Consider the following 21,768-nt stretch of genomic DNA (forward strand, 5'->3'; position numbering starts at 1 on the left):
CCCCTTCATTCTTTCAAAATTCTCTTTCTCTAAGAAAACCCTTATGTTAATATATAGTTCCTTCAAGAACAACGAACTTAAGATAAGTATGATGAGATGTATAACAATCATAGGTAGATTTCTAATTAATAAAATTGATAAAAAGTGTATATGTATTGCTCTAACCAGTTACCACTCTCATCTCACCTGGTGTGTGTGCATGTGTGTGTGTGCACATGTGTGTATTACTATACATATTACTTTCTAGAGTATTGGTCCATTAAAGATTCTCATCAAGAAATGCAATCTTTCCTCTTCTTTTTCAATATAGACACCACATTTAATTTGCAAAACTTTATTATTCATTATTCCTGCCCTATAACTTGGTTGAATGCATTGCTATATCAAGGGCCTCAGTTAAGAGTGTTATTATTAAACTATTAGTAATGGAGACTCCGCATACAGTCACCTCATGAATGAATGTTCTTGTCTTTGCCAAAACATAGTAGGCCCCAGTTTTTTAAGAAATTCCAAAATATGCTTAAAGCTACCCTAACTGCTGAATTGATACATTAATTTCTCTACTTCTTTTCTTCTCATGTTTTTGTTATTGTTGTATCTTTCACAGTATTTGTATTTCTTTGTAGTTTTTTTTACAACTTTCCTACTATGTCACATTGTTAATAAAATCAAACTACATTTCTAACTGCTCAAATAGTAGCCTGAATTAACATGATTATAAAAAAGAAAGTTACCTGGCTTGCTTATATACAACCCTGAATATGGTATTAAAGGCTAATACTTAGAAAGATAAAAGTAATTGTGACTTAGCATATGTATGGTATTTTTATTTTTTAGTAGACTTATAGTCATATCTTCTTAGAGTTCAAAAAGACCCAAGTTCAACTCTCTCTCTAAAACAGGAATTCTTTCTATGTGAAAAAGTAATTTTTGATTTAGAAGCAGAGGAAAATGTTGAATAAATAGATTTTTTTTGAATAAAAGAAATGTGATATCATTTGCAAATCTAAGCTAATAGTTTGAGTTTAGCTTACTGCATTTGTAATCATACCTAGAAGAATAATAAATTGAACACACTTTGGATAAAGGAACAAGTAAGGTCATATTCTTTTATTATTCAAATCAAAACCTAATTAAGCCTTTATATTGAATTGCCCTTCATAATACTAAGCTCTCCTCCCCTTTGGTCACCTTCCTCATGAGAATCCTAAATTCCCAGAGGATTTACACATATTCATGATATTTGCATTAAGGAAGCAACTCTCCTTGAGGCTGGAGTGTGTCAAATTGCCTCTATAAACTCATTATCCTGGACCATGCCTTATGGTCTAAAGTGAAAGCCATTTCCAAAGAAATTCTCCCCTCACTGATGCCGTCTCAGCTGCTGTGCGATGATCCTGGCCATGTATTGGAGATACTCTGGGTTAGTCCTGTTTTCCTCCTGGCACTGGTTCTCACATGGGAAATCTTGAGACACAGCTTCTCTGACTTTCTGAAAAGCACTAGGTGGCTGCGATCACTGCTGCCCCTCAAACAGTTTGTTTCTGTGGCAAGCAAGGACAGCGGCTACCAAAGTAACATCCTTAGATATGTTTGTGTCTTTCCACAATGCCAGGTTACTTAGTGAAACCTTCTCAGACAAACCCATTAGGTACCCACGCAGGTTAACACACAACACACAGAAAGGGGAAGTACAAAGTCTTACACGTCAGAGAAAAGGGATAAAAGTCCTTAGCATCTGCAAAATGAGCTCTGTTAACTGGAGGCGATGGTCGCAAGCCAGTGGCAAAGATGGGCATGTCAGAGTCTTTGGGTCTCAGCACACTCCTCTATGTTGCTCTCAGGTTTCAGGCTTGGGCATTGTCTATCTGAAGTGTTTAGCTTATATGAACTTTACAAGGTGGTATCCTTATGCTTATTGGCTCCTGCAGATTGGAGCTTCTCCAGAGCAGTCATAGCTGATGTTTCTGCAGTTTCGGGAGTTTCAGTCACACCCTAATGGTGTTCCCATATGCATCAATTGACATTACTATCATGGCTCCCAGGGAATCTATTTTGTAAAGTCCAAAAAGGTTCTCAATTCTTTATGTACTATACATTCCGCTCCTTGATTCCTTGATGCTCTATCACAGATGGTAAGGCGGAATCACTTATATCCTAAAATCATGTAAATAAAATACTAAAATATAATACTAAATATAATACTAAAATCTAATCATGCATTATATTTTGACCTGGCCTTGAAAGACCAGTGGTACTTATTACAAACACAAGCCATCAAACAGTGTTTCACAATCAAGTATCCAACAAGTATAACAATAAGTATATCTGATAGCAAATATAACTAATGCAATACTCTGAGAATGATTCCAAATAGTTGAGAAAATATTACAAAGTTTTGACTTGATCCAGTTAATAGGGTTCCAATCTGACCATGATCTTTTGCAAACAGTAGATGTGAAGGTTCTTTTAATTAATTGCCAAAAAGAAAAACATTGCTCGAGTTCAAATATAGCCTTAGTTGATAAAATATTTGTACTTAATATTGCCACTGCTTTGTGTAGATTCTTAGCTTGGGTTCCCAAGCAGTGATTTCCTTTTTAGTGAGTTTATGTAAGACATACAATGGCAGTAAATTATCTTGACTGTGTTTATCTACTGTTTCTCTATAGATCCAAGGTGTTTTTTTTAACATTAGTATAATATGACTGTGGAAACTCTCCATAAGCTATTTCTGGTATGTATGTGGCCAACCTAAATGTATTTGTAATACAGGTAGTGTAAGTAATATTTATAACATTTGTCAGTTTAATACACTCATTCTGTACAGTTCGTTATTATATCTATAATAAAAGATAGTAGTAAGTATAGAATATGTGGTCTGACCATTGGAATACCATTTCTTTTTCTAAACAGTATCCATCTACATATAGTGGTTTTTTTATTGGATGTATTATTTGATTTCCAATTACTTGTGGTATTGCCATAATATGATAGGCTAAGGGGGATTGCCTTATTAATTCAATGAGATTAATTTCACATTCTCCTTTACCTTTATAACCCCATTATTTAGTGAGGTTAAGCTGTACTATGGCTGTGTCCCATAAGTCAGATTGTACTTTTCCAAATGTAACCAGGTTCCTAACACCATCCCAAGCCTTTACCAATAATGTTTCTCTTCCCTTACATGATTGTTTTAGTTGTTGCTGTACAATTGTATCTCTTAACATAAATAAGTTAGTCTTGAGTGTTTCTACCTCAAGATTTATGTTATATTTGAATTCCTTGTTGTATTCTTCCATGTCTGATATATATGTTACAATTTGGCGTACTTGTGTCAATGTATGTGATATTTCTCCTTGTACCTTTAGCATCCCCTTATGTGCAGTATTAACTATATATATATATATATATATATATATATATATATATATATATATATATTTAAAGTCAAATAATTTGGTCTCGATCCCTCGTATTTCTGCTTCTCATATTCAAGCAATAATGAAGTTAGTAATTATTCCTAGTCCTGATAATAGTTGTAATGGTTTTCTTAATGGTGTTTTATCTAGGGGTGGTAGATTAGGTAGTATTAGTGGTTTAAATTTTACTCCATAAGCTTCCAAATCTTTACATTGGGGTATCACTTTCGTTACATCAAATTGTTCCTTATTAAATGTAATCTGTACTTTTCTAGGTATGGGTTGGCATAGGATCCTTAAAGGGTTGGTTTAGTATGGGTTCAAATATATTAGGTTTTAAAAGCTCTGGTGCTGGCCTAATTATTCCATATATCCACTGTGGTTTCCTGTGTGCTCTCCTCATGCATATTGTGGCATTAAAACATCTTCTCTGAATTACACAAAGTCCTGTTGAACTGTTCTTAATGTGGCATTCTTCTGAAGATACTTTGTTTTTACTGTGAATATTGATAACCTATTATCTATTCTAGTTACATTATGATATATAGGGTGTTGCACTGACCATGTAGTTAATGTCCATTGATCTCCTCCCCACATTACTATATCAAAATAGTATGATCCAAATCTTGGATCTATTGTTGTCAACTATTCTGGGTTCAAACTTGCTTTTAATGTCCTCCACCTTTTTATTCCTTTTCTCTGTATGGTATTTTCCATAGGTAGGTGTATTGCATATAATCATCAGATTTATGTTGGCATATTGCCAACATCAAGGGCTTTCTATATAATTCTGGCTCTATATATTCCTTTGGTTGTGTTACATTAAGTTTGTTATGTGGTTGGAATAAAACATTTGAGATTTTATTCCTTTTTGTAGGTATGGTCCTAGTACTCTGGGTGATGATGCTGTAAATTCTGGGTATAATCTAAATAAATGTAAGCATGTGAATATGAATCCATAGTGATTGTTAAAACTAAGTATTTTAGTTTTTTCTTATGGGTCTGTGACTAATTTTGCATGGATAGTTTACCTATGGTGTATTTGATAAGCAATGTAAGATATTTTGATTTTTAGGTATTTCATATGTGGTTGTATTATATGTTATGAATGGTATCATGAAAGGTCTTGTCACCTTTTGCTTCTTGATACCTTGCTGCTCCAGTGATATTCTACCAAGTAGAGTTTTCATCTATGATAATGTATTTCCAGACTAGTTTTGTCCAACATTTAATAATGTGTAGTCCTTTATCTATTAATGATATATTCCAAAATCCCTGTACTCTTAGTATATTACTGAAAGCACTTATATTAAAATGAATATTGTTATATGATAGTATGAATATAGTTTTGTATGACCTCGCTGCCTCACATAGTTGTACATCTAGACCTTCAGTTGTTGTGGTATTTGTTGTAGTGGTCTATTTCAGTATATTATTAGTTTGTAAATTATATGTGGACACAAGATCTAGTCTTCTGCTATAATATGTGCTTCTCCCTCTGGTGTGATGTCTGTCCAATGTAATTGTTCTAAACTTATGTTAAAACAAGTTAATATGGGTTGATAACCTGATTATTGTTCATTGTTCTGGATTTTCAGTTGGGCTTCTTATAATATTTTTCCTATGATTCCTTGTGTTACATTTCCCTGTAATCCTAGCATGCACGTATATCTGTACTGAGAACAGTGTTTCCATGTCTAGTCTGCTCTGCTTATTATCTTTCCTGTTTTAGTAAGGGTCCTACGTGTTTGTGGGTGTCTGTTAATATTAGTGGTGGTTATTTTCTATTGCCAATTGAGCTCACTTGGTGCTAGTATCCCTGGTTTCTTATCAAAGTATTGTTCTGGTGTTAAAGAATCCTCTAGTTTTGAGTGCATTCTTTTATCATGAACTGTGTATACTCCTAGGAAAAAATGATCAAATGTTGGAAAATTAGGGAATCCTTTTAGTCCGTATTGATAATATGTTATTCCCTTGCCTCCTACAGTTATATTTTTCTGAGCATAGGTATCTTATCCTTTTGTGGTATAAATTTAAATTGTAGGGCCTGATACCATGGGATAGGTGAATTAGTTATAGTGAGTGTAGTTGTGTTATTTTGGTGCATATGATAGCTTCCTCTTCTTCCTCATCTCCTTCTCCATTAACTTGCTCATAAACCTGACCCTTTATATTTAATGCTAGTTGATACCAGAATAGGTATGTTAGTTTTGTCAATGAACTATAGAATGCTGTCAGCAACTCCATACATGGTGGATTTGTTGAAGTCACATAGTGTTGTATATGCAGGATAATGGGAAGGTCCTGAATATTTTTTGTTTTTGAAGTATTAAGCTCTATATGTTTTTCCAAAAGGACTTCATCTAATAGTTTTGAATTAATTATAAATGCTGACCATTGGTCAGATACGTTAGAAAATTCAAGGTTACATATGGGTATAAATGGTTTGGTGCATTTTGTCATGTCCATGTTGGAAATTTTCCAAGAATGGAAATTTGTTGGTCCAGAATCGTACTGGCATAAACGTTAGGCCTTTAGTGTCTTTTTTTTCATAATTCCCATGTGTCATAATCTTGTGGATATAATATGTCTAATTTTAATTTAGATTCTTTAGTAGGATAATGTACTGTCCTGAATATCTGAATCTATTCTTTGAATAATTGTAAGGGCTTCTCTTGCTTTTCTTTCCACACAAAATCTCTGCCTTCCTCGTCACTAAATATATAGGCTTTAAAATGACTATTAAGAATGGTAGTGCTGTCTCCAATATCCAAGGGGTTCAATTAGTCTTTGTGCCTCTTGTTTTTGGGTGCTGAAAATTGTTGAATCTCAACTAGTACAGTGCTGGGGATTTTCCTACCTTCTGATGACTATGAAATGTCTAAAAATCTTGCTTGTGGGAGATGACACAGAGATGGTTGAGGCAGAATATGAACAAGGGTCTTCTAGCTCCAAGTCCAGAATAGCTGCATTACTCTATTATGTCTAGGCTGTTTTGTTAGGGAAACATCTGTAGCCTTTCTTTTGGAGACAGAGCATCTGGGAGCCAACAAAGAATGCACATGCTTTCTTAGTGACAGTAGTTTCCTTCCACTAACGATTTCAAGAATTGTTCCTCCCCTGTTTCTTTTCTATTGTCCAAGAGGGTATAGAGTGGCTTATATTCGCTGTGGCAAGTATTTGAGCTTTCTTGTCCTGGAGACATGCTGCTCCTCTCCTCTCACTTCCTTTTGACCACATTCAATGAGAAGTCCAAGCACAAACAAACTTTGCAATGTGGATGCAGGAAATTTGCAGCTCTTTGGGCAGTCTAAGTGTTGCAAAAACCAGTCCTGCTGGCTTTCACCATTGCCAAATTGAGGAAGACTCTTTCTCAACTCAACCACTCATATGGGAGTTCTTGCTCTGTTCAAGTAACCTTTTCTCTCAATTTCCTTAGTTTTCTTTCATGATTATCCATGTTCAAATTTCTTTCCTTAGCAAGTAGGGACCTGAGGGCTTTGCCTTTAGTAGGGTTCTGAAAACTGACACTAAATTTGATAACCAAAAGAATAGATTGTGAGGGCAAAGGGGAAACTGAAGGCAAAATCTTGGGGAAGAATCAGGTAGTCTAAATAAATAATTTAGTCAAAAAGGGTGTGGGTGAGTCATGGGAGAAACGCAGCTCCAAGGCCAAGGTGAGAAGAAAGGTAAGGGCTAGCCTAGAAGTACCTAAACAGACAGAGTATGAGGCGCTTTACTGAAGCGCCCCAGATAAAGACAAGGCCCCTTTTTAAAAAGTCCAGCGGTACCATTTTGTTTTAATTCCTTTACTCTTAACTTGAGAATCTCAATTTCAAATGGTATGAAGGGGATGGAGGTCTCAAATGCTTCAAGCCAAGCTGGGTGCTCCATAGAGAAACTTGGGGAAAATCACCCTATGCTCAGTTAAAGGACATTGGGGACATTTGAGCAAAGCTAGCAAGACGCAAAAATATAAATTTTCATTAGCCACAAATTAATACCCTAGTGCTACAGGAATAGTTCTCTACCTTCCTACCCCTTTCTATTTTCTACTACCTAGTGCTCAAATTCAAATTTGACACAGACCATACAACTCCTTATTCTTGTTAAATTGTTTATTTTAATTTACTTTCTCTGCCAAACTTTGTTCCAACTCCTTTCCTTTTCACCTAAGAATCTCAATTCCAGTGCCCCTAAACTTCGATCAACCCTAAAGTAATTCTTTTCCAAAGTAAATTTCCAGGGAAACTACTTTGTTCTCAGAACTTTTACCATGTTTCTAAATCAGTAAACAATTAAACAACTCTACGGTATAAGTAATTAAATAGTATAATCTAAGTAATCGCATGAGCCAGTAAATGATTAATGTCCAAATGTATATCCAAAACTATAAATTAGGAGACAGAGGTTAGAAATGATTAATTTTTTAAAAAAGAAAAATATTAAAATCACATTGGGGGCGCGAAAGTCTAGTATGTAACACTTGGCTTGCTTATTTAAATAATGTTTTGTTATATTTAGAATATAATTATTTGTTTTATTGAAAAAAAATATGGAAGGAGTCCCCTCACCCTCATCCCCTTATATTTATTTGAAGAACTTAAGAAACAATAGGAACCAAAACCCTAGAGAAAAAATATAAATTTTTCTTTTTTTGTCCCCAAGTATTTACATGTCTAGTTACTGGCCAATGGAAAGATACTAACTTGTCCTGGGGAAATTTCCTGGGGAAATTGCCTTTGGGGGATGGGAAAGATTTACATAGAAGAGGAGGTCTAGCTAGAAAAGTGTGCATATAAGTACAAATGCAGTAATGTGAAAGGTTGTAACAGACTTTTGTGCCAGAGATGGGCAGAAGAGCAAACTTGAGGTGATATGAATCTTACTTTCCCTTTAAAAGTGCTCCAAATTTAGCTGAAAAGTGTGATATATTTTTTCCTTTTTATAAATTCTGCTTCTAATTAAGACATATTTATCAATTTACTCAACAAATATTTATAGAATGCTTCCCTTTATGTGGCAAGTACACAGTATGTGTTCTCAACAACGTACAAAGAAACCGTTTACACATAACTAATTAACATGTTTTATGAGCTAAAAATTAAGACAAAAATTTGAACACAGAACTGCCCTTGAAAGAGGCAGATGGTTGTTGTAAGTATAATAGGTGTATAGGTTTAGGCAAAAACAGGGAGGATCCATTTATCTCAAAGAGGCACAGAGGTGCATGAGCTTCCCCCAGAGGTGGGATTAAAAGAACCCTGACTGATCATATGGTACAAGGAATAAACTATAAGAATTATCTCACTTTAAATTAAGAACACCATCATAGAATGCTAAGTAAAACACAAGCACTTGTCATATAACAGAAGCTCAATATATGGTTACTGAATAAATGATTCAAAGTCATTTTGATACATATTACAGGTATTCTAGTTTGGCAGTCAATATAATGTTTCATAGCACAATAAACAAGTGTCTGGTTCCCACATGGTATTTTATTATTTCCAAAAGGTATCAAGAAAAAACAAAACTATAAGAATTTTGAAAATTGGTAAATACTAAGATTTTCCCACTAAGAATTTAAACAATGTTGGTAATTGATAATGATTTATTTCTTAAACTTTGTGGGGATGAATTACATGTTTATTACATTACCTTTAATTCCTTATAAAGCCTTTCTTAACAATTTAGCTTAAAATAAATGCAAACAAATTTTATGAATTAGAAAACAAACATTACTTTGTTCCCTGCCAATCTACAGGGTCAGATAAGGATTTGAAGCTGAACTTGAAGCTGAAGAAGAGTGAGCAGAAGAACCTCTGGAAATCGCCCTATGTGGCTGATCTGGGGGTGTTATGGAATCCATTCCAGTAGAATTTGGAAAACTTTTATTAACCAGCTTATTTTTCTGTTTTTCTATATATGAGGAAGTTTTGCAAAAGTCTGAAAATATGATAAGATACATTTTTTAGAATGCTGATTAGTACCCAGGACACTAATATGACTCAACGGAAGATGTAATGGATCTACTTTAACCTGGATTATATCTGCCATTGAATTCAGTACTGGGAAGCTTAGAGTCTGTATTATGGAAATAAGCCTTTCTCAACATTTAAACCAGCTACTAATGAACTGGGTCTGAATTCCATGTCAAAGTTTCCTATAGATTGATCAGAATTTTACTTAGCCTCAGTTCATTAATCTGCTGGCACCTTTGGTGGGGTGTGGGTGAGGAAGCACAGCATTGTCTTCTAAGGAAGAAAAAACTGCTCCAGAACTAAAATGTTCCTAATCAATGATAAATTTATTCGAAATTTAAGGGATGGAGGAGTGGGTTTCATTCCAAGACTACCCAGAAGTAATTCTGGAAGAAAAATATAGTGTCTTAACTGTCTACACTTATTTAAAATTAGACATGCAAACATACTAGAGTGTTGTTTTTTATTTAAATTTATAACAACTTAATCTGTGTTTTTTAAAATAAAATTTGTATACCTTGATGCTGAAGAGTGAGAAACTGGAAGCTTTTCTGCTAAGATCAGGAAAAAATATTATACTAAAAGTCCTAGAGAATGTAGTAAGACAAAAAATGGAAATAAAATGTATAAGACTGAGAAGGAAGAAAAAAAACTATCTTTGTCATAAATGACACAATTATCTATGTGGAATATATTATACAATTAACAAAAAATCTCCTGGTACTAGGAAGTAATAATAGCAAGGTTGTAGAATTCAAGATTAATAAACAAAAGTCAATCTTTTTTTTATACACCAGTAATGAACATGTAGAGTTTGAAAGTAAAAACATAATACCATTTACAGTCTTACTTCCCAAAGTGAAATACTTAGGTATAAATCTAACCTATATATATATATATGAGAAAAACTACAAAACTCTGATGAAAGAAATCAAAGAACTAAATAAATGGAAAAATATTCCAGGTTCATGGATAAGAAGACCTATTGTTAAATTTTAGTTCATCTCAATACAATCTATAGATTAAATACAACCCAATTAAAATATCAGCAAGTTATTTTGTGAATATCAATAAAGTGATTTTAAAGTTTGTATTTTATTGGCAAAAGACCCAGAATAGCCAACATAATATTGAAGAAGAACAAAGCCATAGGACCAATGCTACATGACTTTAAGACATTTTATAAAGCTACAGTAATCAATACAGTGTGGTATTGGCAAAAGAATAGATAAATGGATCAATTGAACAGAACAGAGAGCACAGAAATAGACCCTTATAAATATAGTCTACTAATCTTTGGCAAAGGAACAAAGGCAATACAATAGTGCAAAAGTGATCTTATCAACAAATGATGCTGAACAACAGCATATCCACATGCAAAAATTAAAATAGTAATAAATTTAGGGAGAGACTTTATACCCTTCTCGAAAATTAACTCAAAATTTATCATAAACCTAAATATAAAATACAAGATTATAAAAGTCCAAAAAGACAACATAAGAGAAAAATATAGGTGAACTTGAGCATGGTGATGACTTTTTTTGACACAACACCAAAGGCATGAATCACTAAAGAACTTATTGATAATCTGGCCTTCATTAAAATTAAAAACTGCTCTCATAGGACAATGAAAAGACAACCCACAGACTGGGAGAAAATATTTTCAAAATGCATATCTGATATAGGCTTATTATACAAAATACATAAAGACCCTTTAAACTCAATAATAAGAATATGAAAACCCAATTTCAAAAAAGACCAAAGACTCAAACAGATACCTCATTGAAGAAGACAAGTGGCAAATAAGCATCTGTATAAACGGTAATAAGATACCACCACACACTTAGAATGGCCAAAATCCAAAACACTAATAACACCAAATGCTAGTGAGAATACGGAGTAACGGGAACTTGTATTAATTTCTGGTGGGAATGTAAAACAACCACCTTGGAAAACAGTTTGGCATTTCCTTAAATAATCCATCAATTGTACTTCTTGATATTTACCCAAAGGAGTTGAAACTTATGTCCACACAAAAACTTGCACAGGAATGTTCGTAGCAGCTTTATTTACAATTGTTGTAAGTTCAGATGATGGTGAGCATTTTTTATAAAAACAAAGTATTTTTGAATGAATGTATGTGTGTCATCTTTTAGACATAATGTTATCGCACACTTAATAGACCACAGGGTAGTGCAAATATAATTTTAAACAGAATTTTATATGTACTGGGAAGCCAAAAAATGTGAATAATTCACTTTATTGCAACATTCTCTTTATTGTGGTGGTCTGGAACTGAGCCTGCAATATCTTCAAGGTATTCCTGTACCTTTGCCAAAATCCATACCTGTACAACACCAAGAGTGAATCCTAATGTACAGTATGGACTTTGGGTGACAATAATGTATCAATGTAGGTTGGTCAATTATAAGAAATGCACCACTCTGGTGAAGAGTGTTGATAATAGAGGCTATATAAAGGGGAACCAGGCAAAGCATATGTAGGAAACCTCATACCTTTTACTCAACTTTTTTGTGAACTTAAAACCAAAGTCTATTTTTAAAAAACTAAAAAGTCTGTTAAAAATAGAATTAAACATTTGCAGAACTTGAAATGCCTTTAAGAAACTTTCAGTCATGTGAAATAGTTTGAAACCCATGAAGCGAGACTTTCCTTCATTTTATAACCAATAATGACATTATCAGAAACTACAATACAATTAACATAGATTGAGCACACACCTCTTTAGGAAGTTTACCAAATCTTTGCAAACATTACCTCACCACAATTTTGTGAGCCAAATATTTTCTTTAACTTTACATGCAAAGAAAGAGATGTACGGACATCAGTGAATTGCACCAGGTTACAGAGAAAATAGAAAAGATTAGTAAATAGAAAAGACAGCCTCAGTATTAGTCTCTTGTATGTCAACCTAACACTCCTTTATTTTGGTCTCTTATTTTGTGAGATTGAGTGGACACAGGACACCCAACATGAGAAAAAAGGACTGAGTGCACAGAGTCCATCTGTACCTTTAAGAGCCTGATTTGTGAACTTTCCAGAAAGCTGAGTAAAGGACGGTGGTGAGACGTCTCCTGTGCAGAAGGCAGAAAGCAAGTCTGGTGCTGCCCAAGAAGGTCCCCTCTGATCCTGGGGTGAAGAAAAACAAAAAATGATGAAGAAGCCATTTAAAGAGCTTCTCTCCCTGTTCTCCATTCACGTGTCCACACGTTTTCTCTGAATGGCTATTATGTGAAGATATCGTTCTGAGCACTGGAACTACAGAAGTGGACGAGACAGAGAAGGTTCGTATTTGAGGTAAACGAAATAGTAAATGTGAATGAAGGCCCAGATGCATGGGAGGAACAGAAAATCCATGTGGTTGAACCCTCGTGAATTTGGTTGAAGGCCCTGTCGAAGTGACCGGGCAGGAGGAGGAGTCTAAAGTAACCCGAAAGGGCCAGCAGAGGGAGGGCAGAGGTCTCTACCTGGTTTCCGTTTTATTCTATCCAAACATGTTTTCTCATCATCTGCTTTAAAGATTCCTCCCGTTCATGCCTATATGTTGACCTCAATGTCGATGGAGACCCACTGGCTAGAAGAGGAAGAGGCCTGTTGTGATACCACCACCTGTCAGGAAACTGATTAGGTTAAAAGAAGGAAGGAAATGGAAAAACATTTGAGCTCTGTTTCCTGAGCTACAGAGCTGGCATCAGTCTCTGCTGAAGGAAGCACAAACCAAAGCCTAGTTTCCCAAGTGGCACTGGCCACCAACGCCTCTGTTCTGGAAAAAGCCAGTTAGATTCATTTTTATCATACTGTGCATGTATATGTGCACTTTAGAAGTGAGAGGTATTTGGGGGATTTTTTTTAAAGCTTCCTTTTTCATAATTTTCCAATTAAAGAGTTTGGCATCTACTTCTGCGGGGATTTCTATTCCATCCTTTATGATCCAATAAAACTGAAATTTCATAGTCCCCTACACATGATCATTCCTCTCTCCTGCTTAAGTTTTCTGTTTTGGCTAACTCTTTCAGATTACTTATTTTTAGCCTCAAAGTTGCTTTCATCAGAATTTTTTTTTTTTTTTTGGATGTATCTCAGGCTGACAACAGTTGAGCATTTTTTTTTTTAAGTCTCATAGAGGCTTCTGTGTGAAGAAAAGAACAATAGTTACAGTAGTTTGTATTATCATAGTTCTAAACTTAAAACCTTGCTCTTCATAAGCTTTTAAACAGAATTGCAAAAAAAATGTAGTAAATTAAGGATTTTTAGATTGAAATTAAGCATTTTGTACTTTGACACCAATGCTGTGGATGTGGGGTTAATAGTCATTGGTCAAATAATTAAAACGTGGAAGATGTGAACCAAAGTAGAGCATAACCTAAGAAGATCCTGCCAGGTTTACAGGGTAAGGCTCTTTCAGGGACTCTTACTATGCCAATAGAAACCTGCTGATGTATCAACTTAGGATATTACATAAGTCTTGACCCTTTTATCAGCATCACATCACCCAAACTTTATCATATACATTTATTACATCACTTGATTTTCATAGACCCAGATTCACTCTCTTTGTTTTCTGACTGGAATTAATAGGTGTTTTGCAAGATTGCAGATTCCATTGCTTTAGCAATCACTATAATTTAAACTGGGCAAGGCAGGAAGTGAGGAAATAAATGGAATAAGTCCATGAAACTATGTGCATTAGCTTTCTAGAACTGCTGTAACAAAGTATTACAAAATGGGTTGCTTATTGTCTCACAGTTCCGGAGACTAGAAGTTCAAACTCGAAGTGTCAGGAGGGCTATATTCTTTCTGACATCTGTAGGAAACTATCCTTCCTTGCCTCATTCTAGCTTCTGGTGGTTTGCTGGCAATCTTTGGCATTCCATGACTTGTAGATGCATCATTCCAATCTTTCATCTTCACATGGAGTTCTCCCTATGTCTCTCTCTTCGCATGGCATTCCTTTTATGAGGACACCAGTCATATTGGATTAGAGGTCTAGCCTACTCCACCATGACCCCATCTTAACTTGACTAATTTTATCTGCATTGACCCTATCTCCAGATAAGTTCACATTCTGAAGAACCAAGAGTTAGGACTTCAACATATCTTTTAAAAGAGGACACAATTCGATCTAGAACACTGAGTAAAATCAATAGGCCGTGGATACTGGTCATCTTAAGCAGACTTTCTCGACCTGCGCTATTGATAGTGTGGACTGGATAACTGTTGTGGAAGGCTGTCTCACACATTGTAGGACGTTTAGAAGCATTTCTGGCCTTCGCCTATTAGATTCCAGTAGAATTCTCTTAGTATCCAGTCATGACAACCATAAATTTCTCCAGACATTTCCAAGTGTCTCCTGAGGGTGTGTGTGTGTGTGTGTGTGTGTGTGTGTGTGTGCACGTGCGCGCAAAAATTGCCTTCAGTTGACAAACACAGATAAAGGATGAAGGAAGTAACAAATAAAGGATATAGAGTAGGAGTACTTGAGGAAATAAATAGGAAGTTGTCTTATGGCAGTGGGAAGTGTGCAAATGAAATCATGAAAGAGTAGCAACTTCTATAACAAAGACTAATATGATCATAGAAGTGAGTGTCTGAGGTAGGGTGAGGCCTAGGTTACTGGGCAGGAAATTGAAAGAATCATCTGTTTACATATTACTATAACCAGTAATTATGACAAAAGTAGTTTAGGAGACAGTCATAGTTAACCAGCGACTAAATTATTCAAGGAATAAAGAGAAATGACCTGAGGGAGGTAGATGACTATAAGAAAGAGGAGAGGTTAGAAAATCGATGGTTTGATATTCAAGGAAGGGGTTTCTCATGGAGCCAGAAAAGAAAAAGTCCTAGAAGCGGCAATGAGAGGCAAAACACACTGCCCCACGTGCTATATCAGGGGCCAGTGGTCCAAGGAAAACAAAAACACTGCAGTGGGCTGCAAGAAAACACTGGCCTCAAGGGAGCGCCAGGTTCAGTTGGTATAGAGATGAAAGGAAACCTTTAGGAAAAAGGTTGAGGACATGGGGTATCTGCTGACCACTAGTCATGAGTTTCAAAAAACAGAGTTCAAGGATTTCAGGAGCTGGGTGTCTGTAGGAGGCAGGGTTAGAAAAGGGGATTTACAGTACCTTATAAAGATTAATATCTGGAGGAATGAGTCCTTTCCTGGGCTTCTTGTAACGACTGACATAAACAGGGATAGAAACAAATTAGGTAATGCTGACAAAGATGGTGCATTTGAAAGTTGTTGGGGGAGAGGTCTTGCCAAGAGCATGCCAAGTTTTGGGACTCCCTCTTGATTTCTGATGATGGATTCTCAGAATCATTTCTCACAAGGCCATGAACTGCACCTCTGAGGGAAGCTTCTGTTTCTGAGGGGACTAGCTTCTGCCAGTAAGACAGAGAAAAAAGAACTTGGACTTTGGAACCTGACTCACCTGTGTGTACCCCAGCCCTGATACTGAGGAAGAAGGATGACTTTTGTCTTTTTCAACATAAGCCATCTTATGTTTGTCAGCAGTAGCTGCTCTGAAAGTGATTGTGTCTTTGTAATCGCCTGGCTATAGGAAGCTCTCAGCACATGATCTGTACTTTTCCTAGATGGAAGGATAGCTGTGTTGGTTTAAAAATGGCATGCACATTGAAGTTTTTAAACAAAAAATTACCTAAATATATGCTGAGTTGTACAGATATTAATAACACAGTCATGCTTTATTTCAATGTTTTGTACACTTTTACAAAATACAGGAAAAGTACACCTTGTGTTATTTATGACCCAGTGTATATACTTGTGAGCATTTCAAGAATCAATAGTTGCCCTTATCACATGTTATGAACTCTAGTAGTTTCCTTTTTTTCTCATTGTTTCAAATAGAAACAATTGATTTTATGATCTCAAATTCGAAGCAACTTAATCTATTCTACAAATATTTATCAAGCAACTTCTATGTGCCTGGTTTGGATGGCTACTAGGGATACCAAGAATAAGATGTAGAGTCTGTTACACAGGCCACTGAGAAAAACAAATTAAGTGCTAATTCAGCACTGAAATATATATATCTGTAAAAGCATTATAGGATTTTAGCCTGGGAAAAAAGAAAACATCCTTCAAGGGGAGAGAACACTCAAACTCTGCCATTAAGGGAGAAAATACATCATGAAGATATGTATTCTATTCCAAATAATTGTTTTTTAGGTGGAGCCATATTACAGAGTTTTGAGTTATATAAATGGTACTTTATTACTTTTCCAAGTCTTGGAATTTTAGGAGAAATAGTTTATTGCTGCCTGACCATAGCCTAAAAAGTAGTTCTCTAAAGCAGGGGTCCCCAACTTTTGGGCTACAGGCAAGTACTGGTCTGTGTCCTGTTAGAAACCGGGCCACATATCAGGAGGTGAGTGGCAGGCTAGTGAGCAAAGCTTCATTATTTGCAGCCGCTCCCCAGTTTTAGCATCACCGCCTCAGCTCCTCCTCGGATCAACAGTATTAGATTCTCATAGGCGTACACCAATCCCTGGTGACAAAAAGGTTGGGGACTGATATTATAATAACAGTTAAGTAAATGTGGCATTATTAAGTAAAATAAGAATTACTTGAACACAAGCACTGTGATACCACAATAACAAAGATGGCTACTAAGTTACTAATGGGCGAGGAGCATAGATAGCATGGAGACATTGCACAAAGGAATGATTCATATCCTTAGTGGAATGGGACAGAATGGCAGGATATTTCATTATGCCACTCAGAACAGAGTGCTATTTAAAACTTATGAATTGTTTTATTTCTGGAATGTTCCACTTAGTACTTTCAGACCATGGTTGATTGCAAGTAACTGAAACCGCAGAAAGAGAAACCACAAATAAGGGGGGACTACTGTCTCTTGATGGGATATGACAGGAGAAGCTCGTCTTAAGCTGGCGAGACCTAGTCTCACTGTCAGGCAAAGTTTATCATTTTGACAGCACTGGGCCTACAGAGAACACTAAAATTCTGCACCAGAGATACTTGCAGTTTATTGGGGAGGGAGATAGAAATTAAAGAGGAACACAAGCAGGAGTAAGTGGAGACATGAGGTGAAAGGTGGGTGAGACAAGGGGAAGTATCCTAGAGGAGGGACACGCAAAATCTAGGTATACGTTAATTTAGTTTGATCAAAAGTTGCAAATTCAAGCTCTATGAGGGTCTAGCAGGTAACTAACATGAGTGAAGCAGCCTGAGTTTAAGACAAGATGCGGTGAGGTCTGTGGCAAACCAAGAGTCATAGTCAGTCTAAAGAAAGCCATGGATTTGTGCATGAGGAGACCCTCTGGAAGATCTGATAATTTTTTTTTTTTTTAAACTGAGTCAGATAATTTACTTTTATAAAATATTTTCTGATTTTGTTAAATTACTTTGAAGGCCCCAAAACCCTACATCTGTTAGTAGATGAAGTCATTCACAACCAACATTTGAATAAGACTTTTCCAGGATTCCGTATTTAAAATGGAAATTTCCTACTTGGAAGTAACCGTAACACCTTGCTGTGAATAGGCACATTAGTTCACTTTCTCCTTAACTAAAGTAAAAGGAATTAGTGTTTTTTAAGTCTCTTTTATGCACAAGGTACCAGGAAAATAACTTTCAACATCTCAGAAAGAAACAATAGTTTCGGAATTGTTGCCAGAGCAAAAAGAGTCTGTCTGCCTGAGCCTGTCTGAGTTAAAAAACGGGATACATGCAGGTTTCACAGCAAAGAAAGTAAGGTTTATTTAGACACTTGCAAGTCTAGGAGACACAGGTGAGCTATTGCTCTCAAATATTCCCCAGGAATCTCAGGAGTACAGATTAGACAGGGAAATATCAGTAGTCATGAAAACTAACGGAGTCGGGGGTGGTGAGTGCTATTGGGCCATTGGAAGGGGCTAAGGAAATTGATCAGTGTGTTCAGTTCTGAAATCCTAATCCAGCCCTGGCGAGGTCTGATCATAGCTGGTGGGGTTGCTCTGCCTAGATAGCCCTGGAACTGAAACACACCTAAGGCGGAGATGTTATCCTTAGTGTAACGGAAATTTATTGTTATGACCATAGACCTGAGGCTGGATTAATCTCCTGTCCTAAGGCTTAATGACTAAAGGAGCAGGCATACAAAGGTGGAAGAATTAGGGTGGAAAAAGCGAGTGAGTCATAATGCCATTATCTGGGCAAAACTAGCTTGCAGCAGAACAAAAAAAAACCCAACTATATTAAAGAAATGAAATGTGTGGTTACAAAGTGGTTACAGAATGGGATAAAGTCTTTGAAGCCTTTGTGTACATAGTAAATGAAAACACTGAAAAGTGAAGGAAAGGAACAGAGTAAGAAGACCTATTATAGGAGAGGTACTCTCGTTTTTTTGTGTGCTTTTACTTTCTTTGTATAACTGAGGAAAGGGAGATTCTTTGGCAAGGGTCTGCCCTGACTATTACCTCAGGTCAGTAATAAATTAGCTTTCTTTTTCTTTTTTAATTTTGGAACTACTGTTATTTCACTAACACAGTCTGTGTTCATTAGTCTCCAGGATTTTTACTTCTCTCTAGATCTGATTTAGCTTCTGTTTGGTGGATTATAGAGGAAAGGATGTAATGGGAAGTGGATGCTGGGTGAAGAGAGGAGGAAAGGGAAAGGCTGGGAGGGAGGGCAATGTGAGCAAGTGGGCAGGCTTTCCCCATGTGGAAGCAGTGGTGTCCCCAGTGGAGATGCAAGGGAAGGTAAACTACAGCATCTTCCTTTCTCTTTTCCTCTTTGTTTTCCTACCCGCCTTTTCCCCTCCATCTTTCTTTTTCATTTTTTTTTTTTTCATTTCGTATATGAGACTGGATGCACCTGGATTTGGAAAGATCGGAGGCAACAAAAGGTTAATACCACCATTTACCAGTCTTCCAGGAACATCTGTGTACATTCCACCAGAACCAGGATGCCAAGCAAAGCCTTGTTAAAAATTCACAGAGAGCCAAAGAGCATGCCGTGCCCATGGGTGCCACCTGTTTTTGTTGACAGATCTTTTAAAAATATTCTGTCTTTAGTCTCCATAAGTATTAGTCAGACCATAAACTCTGACTTTTAGTGTAACAAAAGACCCGAAGGGTTTTCCTGGGGCGGGGGGTGGGGGGCACAATGAAGGGTCCAAATGTATAAAAGGGGTCTTTACTATGAATAAATTGTGAATAAGTGCTGTCATTTCCAGGCCAGACTTGTGTCACTTAAGAGAATGAGATGAATCATTTGGAGGAGAGAAGCAGAATTTCTATACGTAAAATGAACGGACCTGCTAGTTATGCCACGGTAACTAAATTTCTTCTCCAAATACCATCCTAGGCTCCACTGGCTACCAAGTTTCTGCAGCCCCTGTCAGAGAGGGAATCCTAAGACATAGAAATCAATAATTTATTTCTAGATTTAGGGATCTAATAGAAGTGAAAAATAGAATCATCATTAAGCGTGGCTATGCAGTATGGGACAGAACAAATATTTATTTAGTACCGGTGCCAAGCACAGGATTGGGCACTGAAATGGGCATTGCAGAGTAAGACCATCACCTACTTGTTGCAAGTGAGCCCAACCGTCTTTTCAACACCTCCAACAACCAAATGCTTATACTTATGTTTTACTCTTTCTTTAACAATGCGATTTCCTCAGACACTTACAAAGCTTCCACAGAACTCTTCTTCTAGTGTGTTTTGTGTCCAGGAAACATCCAATACTCTTTTCTAGATAAAGTTTTCCAGCCTGCCTCACTTCTTTGCTTCCCAATCTTCTTGTCTCTCATTTTTTTTTCAACTTAATGACAGCTAATTCGAAGGTTATTAGGCTAGAGCAAGAAGGTATTGATTGCACCTTTTCTTCCCTTTAGTAACTCAAGACTGAAAAAGACTAAGAAACATATCCAATGAAAGGCTATTATTCAAAACATACAAACACTTACAACTCAACAATAAGAAAACAAACAACTCATGTAAAAAATAGATCAAAGATCTTAAGACATCTCAACAAAGAAGATATACAGAGGGCAAATAAGCATATGAAAAGATGCTCTCCATCAAAAGATGCCACTGTACACTTATATGAATGGCAAAAATTCAAACACTGACAATACCAAATGCTGGCAAGAATATAGAGCAATAGGAACTCTCATTCATTTTTGGTGGAAATGCAAAAATGGTGCAGCCACTTCAGAAGACAGTTTGGTAGTTTCTTAAAAAACTAAACATACTCTTACTGTATAATTCAGTAATCATACTCCTTGGTATTTACTCAAATGAGTTAAAAAACTTATGTTTACATAAAAGCTGGCGCAGGGATGTTTATAGTAGCTTTATTCATCATTACCGAAACCAGGAAGCATCCATGATGTTCTCAGTGAATGGATAACTAAACTGTGGTCTATCAGATAATAAAACATCATACAATGCTATAAAAAAAATAAAAAATAATAACAAGCCTAGTTTCTTGTCACTTCATGACAAGACAGGAAAGAACCTTAAATGCATATTACTAACTGAAAGAAGACAATGTACGAAGACTGTATGATCTCAATTATATGACATTCTGTAAAATACAAAACTGTGGAAACAGTAAAAATGGTCAGGGACTGGGGGAGTTGGCCATGGTAGAGGTGTTGAATAGACAAGAGATGAGATCACACAGGGAAAGAGTACAAAGTGAGACAATGAAAGGTTTTATATCCAAGTTTTTAAGAACAGCAAAATTAGAGGTTAGGTACAAGAGGATGAGCTGGAACTTTGTAATTATTGGAATTACTGAAGAAAGTGAAGGGCTGAGTTATGAAGTTACTGGCTTTGGCAATTGGAGTAGTGGTTCGGTCGTTGAATAATCAGGAGTAATTGGGAGTCTTTTAAGACTCATGCTTTTATTTCTGACTATAGTTTTATTTCTGACTATAGTTTTCTGGAATCACTTCTTAGAAATTCCCAGATTTTACTTACATTATTGTTCATTATACCTAGTTGGGTTAAAAATAATACGATCAGATCTAAACAGAAAGGCTTCTATATGGGGCAGGAAGAAGCCAATGTTGACCAAGCCTGGAAAATAGATTGGGAATAAATACCTTTGTATCTGTGCAGCCATCTCCCTGTAGTTCAGTCTTCTGATGCTTTTTATACTTACGGAGGAGCAGACTTTCCTACGGGCAAATAAAGAAATCGTCTTCTCAACATTATCATAACCTCTTTTGGGGAGCCACTAGCCTGCCTGGAGACTCAAAACTTACATAACTGCAGTTGGCCTTAAAGTCACTAAATAATTTCCCTTGCTTTTGATAGGGTAAAGAATTAATACTTTGGTTCCAATTAGATGATCTGATTTG

General features: G+C 36.1%; 1 protein-coding gene across 2 annotated transcripts in view; it reads right to left on the bottom strand.

The window, feature by feature from the left end:
• The window catches only part of LOC107513718 (OX-2 membrane glycoprotein), a 133,504-nt gene that overhangs the window by 78,276 nt on the left and 33,460 nt on the right, over positions 1–21,768 (bottom strand). Inside the window, exon 6 of one of the 2 annotated variants that reach the window (XM_016150707.2) lies at positions 12,439–12,556. In XM_016150707.2, the coding sequence (XP_016006193.2) occupies positions 12,441–12,556 (116 nt within the window). In that variant the 3' untranslated portion in view covers positions 12,439–12,440. Of the gene's footprint in view, positions 1–3,444; positions 12,557–21,768 lie in introns of those variants that run through there. The other variant, XM_016150710.2, reaches the window with a different exon arrangement.

Source organism: Rousettus aegyptiacus, unplaced genomic scaffold (assembly GCF_014176215.1).
Source record: "Rousettus aegyptiacus isolate mRouAeg1 unplaced genomic scaffold, mRouAeg1.p scaffold_m13_p_4, whole genome shotgun sequence".
Classification (NCBI taxonomy): domain Eukaryota; kingdom Metazoa; phylum Chordata; class Mammalia; order Chiroptera; family Pteropodidae; genus Rousettus; species Rousettus aegyptiacus.